Source organism: Capronia epimyces (assembly GCF_000585565.1).
Source record: "Capronia epimyces CBS 606.96 chromosome Unknown aczIQ-supercont1.9, whole genome shotgun sequence".
Taxonomy (NCBI): domain Eukaryota; kingdom Fungi; phylum Ascomycota; class Eurotiomycetes; order Chaetothyriales; family Herpotrichiellaceae; genus Capronia; species Capronia epimyces.
This window is the reverse complement of record NW_006912912.1, coordinates 950,879-961,376: the sequence shown is the minus strand read 5'-3', so window position 1 is coordinate 961,376 and position 10,498 is coordinate 950,879. Positions and strand designations below refer to the sequence as shown.

Below are 10,498 nucleotides of genomic sequence, written 5' to 3'. Positions count from 1 at the left end.
GCATCTTTCTCTTCCGCAGAGAACGCCCTCCACCGTTCAGCATCTTTCTCTTCCGCAGAGAACGCCCTCCACCGTTCAGCATCTTTCTCTTCCGCTGCGAACGCCGTCCACCGTTCAGCATCTTTCTCTTCGATCAGTGTCCATAACAAACAACTCAACACGAAAATCAACATCAACACCAACATCAACGTCATCGTCATCGTAATTATAGTAGATCAGCAAATTCGGGTTTGTGAAATCTCCACCTTCAAATGCGGCACTAGCGCCCTCCCATCTTCGGCCTCGAAGCGGTATTTCGTCTTGACTAGGTCGCGCAGGATATATTGCCAGTCACTAGACATAAATATAGGTGTCTCGAACAAGTCGGGGCCCTCCACCTCGCCGTGCGTCACGTAGCGGTCAGACGCCGCGTGACCCTGCAATTGTTTCGTCAGGGCCGCCATGTCTGCGAACGCGTCTGTTTCTAGCTTGAGATGTACAGTCGTGGTCCCCGAAGGGATAGATTCGAGTGGCAGACGGGACAGCTGCGTACGGTAGAGCTTGGAGTCGCCGCTTTCGACTTTTCGCCGGTGTCGGATCAAGTATGCTCTTGGGTCGTCTTTGGAAAGTGGTAGTCGGTCAGATTCATCTTCGCGTTCGCGTTCAGGTTCTGACTCTGGCGCGACACTCTCGGAGTGATGACTGTTACTGTCACTGTGTCTTTCAGCGGCACCAGCGAGCAAAACGCGCGGACGCGAGTGAGACAGATTTCGAAGCGCTGCTTGATATCGGTTCTGGTGAGGATTGGACCTTGCCCCGTTACGCGCCGGAGCTTCGACACCACTGAACTTGCCGGCGTAGTCTTCATTTTCGTCCTCATCCTCATCCTCGAGTTGGGAGACGCTAGCACACTCTGCTGTCGATGGAGTCAACCCATGAACATGAGATGGTCGCCGTCTGGTAGGTTTCTCCATAGGAGCTCCTGGCGGGAAGCTTGCTGCTAGTCTCCTCTGATGTGCTATGGCGGCTTTCTTTCGGTGCTCAAAATCCATGATATCGCTGAGTTCGGTGGCCGAGTCCAAGATGACGGCCTGGTTGAGGCTCGGGTGTCGCGAAAGCTGCCCGTGCCCATCAGGTCCCCTATCCCAGCCGCCTTCTTCGCTGAGTCCAGAGGTAACGTCGGTGTCCTGACCGTCTGGCTGACGACCTTGATCCGGTGCATTGGGGCGAACTTCCGGCAGACCCCGGCTTGCCTGCGAAGGATGGCTGTGACCAAGGGATTTCAAGGGCGACTTGAAAGGTCTTTGACCGGCTCCCCATTTTAGGCCCCCGTAAGAGATTGTGGTTGGCTGGATTGATCTACGTTCAGGCTCAGTTGGACTAGATGGGAGATCCGAGGGCAAATCTCTAGGTGGGTTTTCTGCTGGACGGTTCAGAACCGGCTGGCAGACGCGGTCTCTACAAGGAGGACGTGTCTCGGAATCCGGCGTCAGCCATGCTTGAAGTGCTGTTGTCTTCGGCTGTAGAGCGTGGACATCATGCTTCTCGTCCGGGGATCGTGTTGTCCCACCTCTAGCATGTAGAGTGGCTTCTACTCGTGGTCTCATGGGCGGTGAAGGGTTTTGATATCTGATGGGACTCGACTCAAATGTGCTAGGTGAGGGCAGATGGCGCGGTGGTCCCAGCGGAGTTTGATGCGATATAGCTACCGTTCGTTGCGGCTCGCAGGATGATCCTTTCAACTCGTGGCCTGGTGTGGTAACGGAATCCAAATCGGACGAGGTGCCTCGTTCTATGGGCCCCATCTTCTTTGGGGCCACTATTGCATTCATTGCCGCAATGGTGAATGGATTCAAGAATGACTGCTTTCGCTCAAACGTCTCCTCAGCTTGGTCGGACTTGATGCTGCCGTGGGTCCTCTGCTTGAGAGTTTCGGGGAATTCGAATCCATGCGGGTCCGCCTCATACATATTCCCGTCGACTTTAGGGGCAGGTTCGGGATTTCTTCGTGGTTTCTCGGGAGTATGAGTCTCGTCGTTAAGAACCCCATAGACTTTTTGAAAGAGACTCTCTACCAATGACAACAAGAGGTATGGACGGAAGAAAAGAACCTCATCTTTGGCTGGTTCAATATTCACGTCGTAGGTCTCGGGAGGACATCGGATCTGCATGGCGAGAAATGGTCGAGAAATAGGAGAGGTATCTGAACGGTCTAGGGCGTGTTGCAAATATCGCTTATAAGTCGTTATGATCTCTTTCATTGTACCTCGGTCTGAACTGACAGGTCGGCCATCGATGGAGATATACTGGTTGCCGCCACGCACTTTCTCAGTGTCTAGCTAGACACGTCAGTATGACCTACCAAAGCATATGGGTATGGTGATTAGAAAACGCGCCTGCATCCACGGAGACAAGAAGAGCGTCAATCTCCCATCCATCTTCCATCTCGATCTCGGGGTCGGCCGATGATATGCTCGACGCCGTGCACTGCGAGACAAGGTCCTTTCCTACAATCTTTGCACCGACTTCGAGCAATGAGTCATTTGAACTCGCAGCATATGTCCAATTCAGTTTGTCATTTTTCCCTTTGAGGACCTTGAAGGAGAAACGGACGTCTGGTCTGGCAAAGGCAAATTGGAAAAGGGCTGCTCGGATGGCCTGCAGAGTTCTGGCGGAGTTCTTCAAAGCTGTTTGCTTCCTTACAGGTATGTTTGAGAGGAATTGTTGGACACGCATGGTCGTCCCGACAGGATGAGATGCCGAAGAAGAACTGAAACGGTCATGCCATGATACGATGAGCCAAGAAAGGAGCTTTCCCACACCTACCTGAGCAATCCGGAAGCACCGTATTTGAGCGATGTGGCAACGATCTCGCCATCTACTCGAGTGGTGACAACCACAGCCTGGCTCAATTCGGCCATGCTGGCGAGCGCCTCGCCGCGGAATCCGAGGAACGTGCCTCCCAGCCGGGCAAGGTCGTCCATGGATCTGATCTTGGAGGTACATCCTCGCCGACAGAGAAGTTGTCTGTCTTCAATGCCGATGGCGGTGCCATTGTCCTTGACTTGGATGACATCAAGCGTGTTGGCCGAGATTTCGATGCTGATGGCTGACGCACGCGCATCGAGAGCGTTGTCGACCAGCTCTTTGACCACTGATTTTGCATCGTTGAGGACAAGGGAAGAGCCGAGAGCGCGGGATGTGGCCTCAGGCAGGGCCGAGATTGGCATGATGAATCCATAGGACGGAGAGAGAGGTATTGGGTCTTGAGGGAGAGGGAACGGCCTGTTGGGCATATACTGTACACTGTACTCCGTATAAACCACCTGCACCATCCAACGTCAGAGAGAGAGTCAGAGTCAGAGCACTTCACGCGTCAGTCCTTTACGCGTCAGGGCCACGCGTAGAGGTCTTGGCCATCGCCATGTCATGTGAGGTGTGATGTGTATCAAATGCCGCTTTAAGGGTGCCAACTCCTGTACGGCGTATTACTCCGTATATCCCAGGGACCGCTCTCCCACGGCTCACTGCCTGATCCCTTCAAATACGACTACAGTATATCAGCCTCGGTTCAGATAGGGTCTTTTCTCAAGCACGGTTTCGGAGATGCACCTTCTAGAAAGCGCGCTTGAGGCAACAGAGATGATACTTGAATCTGCCATGCCGTCCATGTGTGGTGCGTGAGTTAGATAAGGCTCATCCTCATCTGTTGAACCGAGGTGTACCCCGTAGATAGGAAGGAGATGCAGGTCTAGACGGTGTCTACCTGGTCGTGCTCCGGGTGACTGAGCTTAAGGGGTCGTCATTCGCTCAACCTCAACTCAGGCCAGGCCTACAGATACTGTACAGTATATCGGCCGGATCTTGGCTTCCGCCGAGATTGGGGTTGCCGGAACAGCACATGTTGGTGGCGGAGTTCGATTTCGACTTCCGAGGCGACCGTGCGACTGACCTCAGGGTTCAGGGCAGTGGCAGATATAGCTTGATAAGAGTTCGACAACAGCAACAGCAACAGCCACGCCACAAGTGGCACAGAACAGACCTCAAGGTCCTGATCCCTGATCTGGACGCTGGATTCGCGGCCTGATCCTGGTCCTGCATCCATCAGGATGTCTACGAAGGTGGCATTGATCACGGGCGGAGGTAAGGTCGAAACCCAAGCGTGTCCATTATGTCATCCAAAGGTATTCAAGGGTTTCGCTTTCTGACACTTCCTTACTCTGTACTGTAGCCTCTGGCATGGGCCTCGCCGTGAGCCAGTCTCTAGCTGCCCGGGGTTGGAAGCTTGCGATTCTCGACCGAAACCCAACCCCGACCGGCGAACAGACCCAGACCACGGGAAAATCGGACAGCATCTTCATCGAAGTCGACGTCAGCGATTTCAAGGCCTTAGGAAACGCTTTTGTACGAGCATGGGAGCACTATGGCCGGCTTGACTTTGGTGCTGCAACCAATCTGACCCAATCCAATCCTCTGAGCTCGCATGAGACTGATGCTTTTCCGGTTGATTAGTGTTCGCAAATGCAGGGATCATTGACAGACAGTCCTTCTATGCCGTGCAGCAGTCGGATTCGGCCGGTCTCCCACCCCCACTGAACATGGATGTGCTCAAGGTCGATCTTGACGCCGTCATCTCGACGTGTTACCTGGCGCAGCATTTCTTTCGCAAGAACAAGAACAAGAACACGAACAGCGCCGCCGGTGGTGACGACGTTGGTGGTGGAGGCGGCGGCAGCATCATCATCACTGCATCCATCGGCTCCTTCTATCCCACGGCCGACCTGCCCCTATACAGCGCGGCGAAACACGGCTGCGTTGGTTTCATGCGATCCATCGCCGGCCGGTTGATGAAGGAGAAGATTCGCGTCAACTGCATCTGTCCGAGCAGTGTCAAAACATCTCTGCTCAGCCAAGATGCCTGGGATGCCTTCCCGACCGAATTGGATACTCCGATCTCCAAAATCGTCGAGGTCGTCAACCTGGTCCTCGACGACGACACCATGTATGGCCAAGCAATTGAGATTATGATGCAGGACCATCAGAGTAGAGGTATGCTGAGATCACCCAACCACTGAACAGGGCTGAGATTGTCTCTCTAATTACTGAACAATAAATGCTGACCTGACTGGATTTCCCTTGACAGACCCTATCCCATTCGGCAATGAGAAGATCAAAGCAATCTGGGAGGTTGAGAACCAGGTATAGACATGTATATAAAAGTCGGGGAAAGAGAACAAACAAACCAAACCAAACCAGAAATAATTCCAACATGTCTGTCCCCTTTACAACGAGCTGCTTAAGCATACTTGACTGGAAATGGGACTGTAGTTGTAGTTCTGGATTTCATTGAATCTAGTCTTGGAACCTCGGATTGATCTAGTTGGAGTTAAAACTTGTGTGGTGTGTATTTGTGGCTCCTGGATGTTATTTTGTTGCGTACATCTACTTCATGACTTGAGGAGGTCGAGGTCAAGGTCGAAGTATGTCTGCAAGTTGAACGATCCAATTTTGTCAGAGAATTCAACCAGGGCATGGGTAGCTTATATCTAGGTATTCATAGAGCATAACACCCCTACTCAATTCTATTGTAGAGAACAACGAACCTTTTAATCTTCGACATGAGGACTGGCAAGAAACGAGGACTGGCAAGAAACGAGGACTGGCAAGAAACAGAGACTGACATGAAACCGTGACAGTCATGACATTCTGGACTCCAGACTCCAGACTCCAGCCACAGCCTCTTCGTGTTCGGATGGCACTACTCGACCCTCGATACTCGACACCTAAGCTGGACGGACGTACGTGCTGGTGTATGGAAGAGCCAGCGGGAGGGAAGGAATTTCGATTGTCTTGATATCCATCCATATTGTGGCACGAGGATCAAGCCCGGTTGAGAGAGCTATCGGTATCGACGGAAAGGAGAAACTTAAACCTCTTTCAGCAGAGTCATATGAAACAAGCAGAGAAAGAGATAGAAACAGAAAGAGAAAAAGGAAAGAAAAGCAGAAGGAGTATTCTTATAAGCAGAATTCACCTTTCCCCCTAGTTATGAAGCGGTACTATAGGTGGCCCTAAACACGACTGGAATAGAAATAGAGGTAGAGGTAGAATATCAATCAATCCACGCCACTTCTCCGAGCCCAGTTTTGTGTAGTAAACCAAGTAAACCATGCGTAAACCGTGCATGGACATGGATATATATATACATCTCTCTCTCTCGACATGTGGTAGTAATTGCCATAGTGTCACAATGTCACAGTACCCCAATGCCACAATGTCACAATGTCACAATGCCGTAAACATAAGTATAAACATAGACATAGACATAGGTAAAGCCTCGGACTCAGGCTCTGGCATACAGGCATACCTATATAGACATGTATAGGCCTGTATAGACACGTAACATACTGTACAAGTAACAACTCAGACCGTGAACAGCTTAGCCATACCATACTGTGCTTCAGTTGACACTACTGTTCTCCCAGGGCAATGGTGGTGGGATTAGGTTTTCCCAGCGCATCAGCGTCGTTTTCATGTTGGCTTTGGTTTTCGTTTTCATGTCCGTTTTTGCCGTCGATAGTAGAGACTGAGCCGACGATGAATTCCAAGACGGGTGCGCGGTACGATTTCCTGGCGCCAGCTAGCCAGGCGACCAGCATGGCTAGTAACGACACGAAGAAGATCAGGATCGAATAGTTCATGTTGGAGGCGGTAATGGGAGAGACGGATGGAATCTATGGGGGATCCCGGGAGGTTAGTTTAGCTTAGCCACAGTGAAATGGATGATGGGGGAGGTTAGCCTAGCCTAACCAAGGTGATGGATGATGGATGGATAACTGGACTGGTGACCAAATAGACCAGACCAATAGACCAGACCAATAGACCAGACCAATAGACCAGACCAATAGACCAGACCAATAGACTAGACCAATAGACCAGACCAGACCAATTGTCTAGACAACAAACATAAACTGGACAAATACGCACCATGATCAGAACCACTGCCGTCATGCAGTACAGGATCGACACCACACAGCACGGATAAGCGAATTTGCCGAGATTGTAGGGTGTCTTGGGCACGCCGGCGCGACGGGTGCAGAGCATGACGAACGGCGGCGCGGCTATAATGACACCAAGGCAAGGATATGGTTAGTTAATGAGACTAGAAACAAGAGACCAGACATGGATTGGTTTTCTTGGGTCGGTCACTCGATCATGGATAGGATAGAAATCGGGAATCGGGATCGGGGTCAATGTAAGAAGCAGTCGAGATCGGGATCAATGTAGAGAAGAGACTCTCCAGCTGGATGGGGATGGGATGGGGAGGGGGAGCCAAGGCCGTACTGTAGCTTATGATCATGAATGCTGCGTCGACTCCGAGGATGGCGTTGAAGCCGGTGGTTGAAGCGAGAAAACTGCCCAGGGTCATTGGTTAGTAGGGAAGGAGTTGATTGTTCATTGTTGGACAAGTAGTGTTCCGTGACACCGTGCTGATGGGATATAGATGGGGATATGTTGAGGACGAGGATATGGAAGATTGTGTATATAGATGTGGAAGTGAAGTAGATGATGGTGGGGTGAGAATGTTTAGTGATGAGGGCGTAGATATGCCATGTATTTAGATAGACTAGGATCATCTTACATTATCCCCGCCAATAGGGTGATGACCAGGACCAAATGAACCGACCACACCGGTACGTGAAGTGTGCCGTGAACTCGAGTCATTCTGTTTGCTCGGACGTTAGTTAGAATCAAGGTATATGTATATATAAATCAGATGGGAAAAGGGTAAGGTTGGCTCCGAGTATAGAAGTCGAATAGAAATAAAAAGAAAGGGTTGGCTCTCTCACCTTGTCTTCAGAAAGAGACCTCCGTCCCGCGCCAGAGCGTAGCCCTGTCGACTGGCGGTCAAGCTACAGCCGACAGCGGCGGCGATGTAGTTGATGGTAAGCATGACCATGAAGATATATTGGGCGACCTTGCTTCGGGTGCCTTGTAAGATGAGTTCGAAGATGGGGACTCTAAGACGGTAGGAAATGAGAAGATTAGCAAGGGAGCGTGGAAACAAAAACAGACACTTGTGCAAATGTAGTGCGGGATGACAGCCATACCCTGAAGGACTGTTGATGATGGCATCTGAATCCTGAATGGAGAATCCAATGGCCAGAATCCAAACCACTCCGACGAGGAACTGTAAGGCGATGGTGATGTAGAGGATCTTCGGGATCATTCTGGTGGGCTGCTTGATCTCCTCGGCCATATGACAGCTGGCGTCCAGCGCCACCAGGGCCGTCATACTGTTGTACAGGCCCAGCACGACTGCCATGGCGTTGGAGGAGTATCTGTAGCAAGAGATAGATTGTTAGTATTTAATACTGAGTATTAAAGTCTGTGGCCGTGGCCGTGGCAGTAGCATCTAAGGAAACAGGATAACAATGGCAACGGCAAGGTGTCAACTTACCCAGTAGCATTGATGACATCCACAAACACCGAGGCGGGATCGGCCTTTTTCGACACTGCGAGTAGGGTGATGGTGAAGGCCACGAAGGTCGCCATACTGCCATAACCTGGAGGCAGCAAATATTAGCATCATCATCATCATCAACTCGAAGTGATCGGAATAACTACCAACAGGACTCGAAGTTGTCCCTTTGGCATGTACATGTAGACTTGCACTCACATCCAATGTTTCCGAGAAGGGGGATTGCACTGAGGCAAAAGAGATTCGCGGCCCAAGAGACGATGGCGACCGCGACGTAGACTAGAAACAACTGGTATCTCCCACTCAGACTAAAGTCCGGGTGCGTCTCGAAGACGAAGGCGAAGATCAAGCTGGACAGAATCGAATAGCAGGCAGCGGCAGCCAAGGTCCAGGCAAGATAGTTGATCCAACCCAGCACGAAGCCGACGCCGGATCGGTATTTCTGAGGGACAAGGAAGGTAGCAAAGTGGTAAGCTCCGCCTAGTCAAGACAAAAGTCAGCAAGGAATCGAGCGACCATTCAAATCAAGTTCAACTGCAACTTCAATGGGGGGCCCGAGGGGACGCTGCACTGACCTGCTGTGGGAAAGATCGAGGCACATTCGGCCAGGACGGCCGTCATGCAGGCTACACAGACGCTGGCGCCGATGCTGTATATCAAAGCATGTTGGTTAGTGAATTGTGGTAGAGGAACAAGGAATCAGGATCACGACCAAGATCAGGATCAAGACGATCTCTTTCTTGTACGGTATGCACGCCACTCCACTCACAATCCATAAAAGATGGCAGGAAGCCCGCCTGCAGAAAAGCCAACGACGAAAATGAAGGACAGACCGCCAAAGACGTTGACACAGTTCCAGGCCAGGCTGATGACTCCCAGGAGACTGAAGTCGCGAGCCAGGCGGTTGTCGAGATCGAGGGCAACGCCATCACCGCCAACTTCAACCGGGAGTTCATCGGTACACGTAGTAGACATGGTGGATTTGAACGATGAGAACCGAACCCTAGGAGTGGGAGACGGAGGGGTTTGAAATCAAGGATGTATGTGCTGTAAGCTGTACTGTATGTGTATGCAGTATAGAATCAGGGGGCCAATTGCCAACTCTTCTCTTCGCAGGCAGGAGAGTCAGGGGCGGCCAATTCTTCGCTCTTCAGACATGGTGCAGGTACAGGTGCACAGCCGTGATATTATATCTGAGATCCCCTAGTCCATCAGATATAGTTAGTATAGTCACTTCCCTGGATAGCATCAGCATAAGCATTCCGTTGGAGTGCTACAACAGGTTACGCCCCTGATAGAGGTAGGTGGTGGTGTGGTCGAGCTTCAGATGATAGTCAGGCACGGTACAACAGTGTAGCTCAGCTCCAGCCCGATAAGCGAAGATGCGAAGATAGGAGGGTGGAGGGTGTGAGGTGTCGATTACAGAAGCTGGCGGATCTTGAAATCCGCGCCGCGCATCATTTCACCCTCACCCGCTTTCCTTTCCGCCCAGCATACCATACGGACAAGGACACGGATAGGGATAGGGATAGAGATATGGATACTGTCATCAATGTGAATGAAGCTCATCTGAGATGCCTGTGTCCTCCGTAGGTGAAGCCACTTTCATCATCATCTACGGAATTCCTGTGGGAGATAAGAAAGCGTCAAGTCATGATGTGATAGGGGCCTGGAGCCCTGACTTCTCATTGTATCGCCCCAAGGGAACCGTCAAGTGAAGACCATGAGTCGATGGATGATGGCTCTTCCGGCACTCCCGGGACATTAACGGTACAGGATGCGCGTCTTGGGATGACAGGACAGCTTTACAGTAGATGGTCGAGTCTCAGTCTCAGGAGATAGAGATAACAGAGGTTTCTATTTCCCGCAGAAGAGGAGCAAGTTGCCTTGGACGATATCATCAGAATAGATACAATGGCTGATTCAGCAACGATCTAGCGAGATGCAGCCCAGCCCAGCCCAGCCCAGTTCAGTTCAGTTCAGTTCAGCTCAACGTTATCTTGATGGGTGCAAGATTGTTGACTTCTGGTCAAATCG

The 10,498-nt window shown here is 51.2% G+C and overlaps 4 protein-coding genes across 4 annotated transcripts; 1 reads left to right on the top strand and 3 right to left on the bottom strand.

Moving 5' to 3' along the window:
* Window positions 1-215: 215 nt before the first annotated feature.
* Window positions 216-3,209, bottom strand: A1O3_09343 (uncharacterized protein; the record flags this gene model as incomplete). Its single annotated transcript, XM_007739437.1, has 3 exons — window positions 216-2,318; window positions 2,386-2,749; window positions 2,806-3,209. 3 exons carry the CDS (start codon window positions 3,207-3,209, stop codon window positions 216-218), a joined length of 2,871 nt encoding a protein of 956 aa, XP_007737627.1.
* Window positions 3,210-4,088: 879 nt separating this feature from the next.
* A1O3_09342 (uncharacterized protein) lies at window positions 4,089-5,184 on the top strand (the record flags this gene model as incomplete). Its single annotated transcript, XM_007739436.1, has 4 exons — window positions 4,089-4,122; window positions 4,211-4,420; window positions 4,492-5,028; window positions 5,123-5,184. 4 exons carry the CDS (start codon window positions 4,089-4,091, stop codon window positions 5,182-5,184), a joined length of 843 nt encoding a protein of 280 aa, XP_007737626.1.
* A 1,265-nt stretch (window positions 5,185-6,449) lies between these two features.
* On the bottom strand, window positions 6,450-7,083 carry A1O3_09341 (uncharacterized protein; the record flags this gene model as incomplete). Its single annotated transcript, XM_007739435.1, has 2 exons — window positions 6,450-6,713; window positions 6,967-7,083. 2 exons carry the CDS (start codon window positions 7,081-7,083, stop codon window positions 6,450-6,452), a joined length of 381 nt encoding a protein of 126 aa, XP_007737625.1.
* A 742-nt stretch (window positions 7,084-7,825) lies between these two features.
* A1O3_09340 (uncharacterized protein) lies at window positions 7,826-9,436 on the bottom strand (the record flags this gene model as incomplete). The annotated part of the gene is made up of 6 exons (XM_007739434.1): window positions 7,826-8,000; window positions 8,091-8,321; window positions 8,441-8,546; window positions 8,660-8,941; window positions 9,037-9,110; window positions 9,231-9,436. The coding sequence occupies 6 exons, from the start codon at window positions 9,434-9,436 to the stop codon at window positions 7,826-7,828; spliced, it is 1,074 nt and encodes a 357-aa protein (XP_007737624.1).
* Between the last annotated feature and the right edge of the window lie 1,062 nt (window positions 9,437-10,498).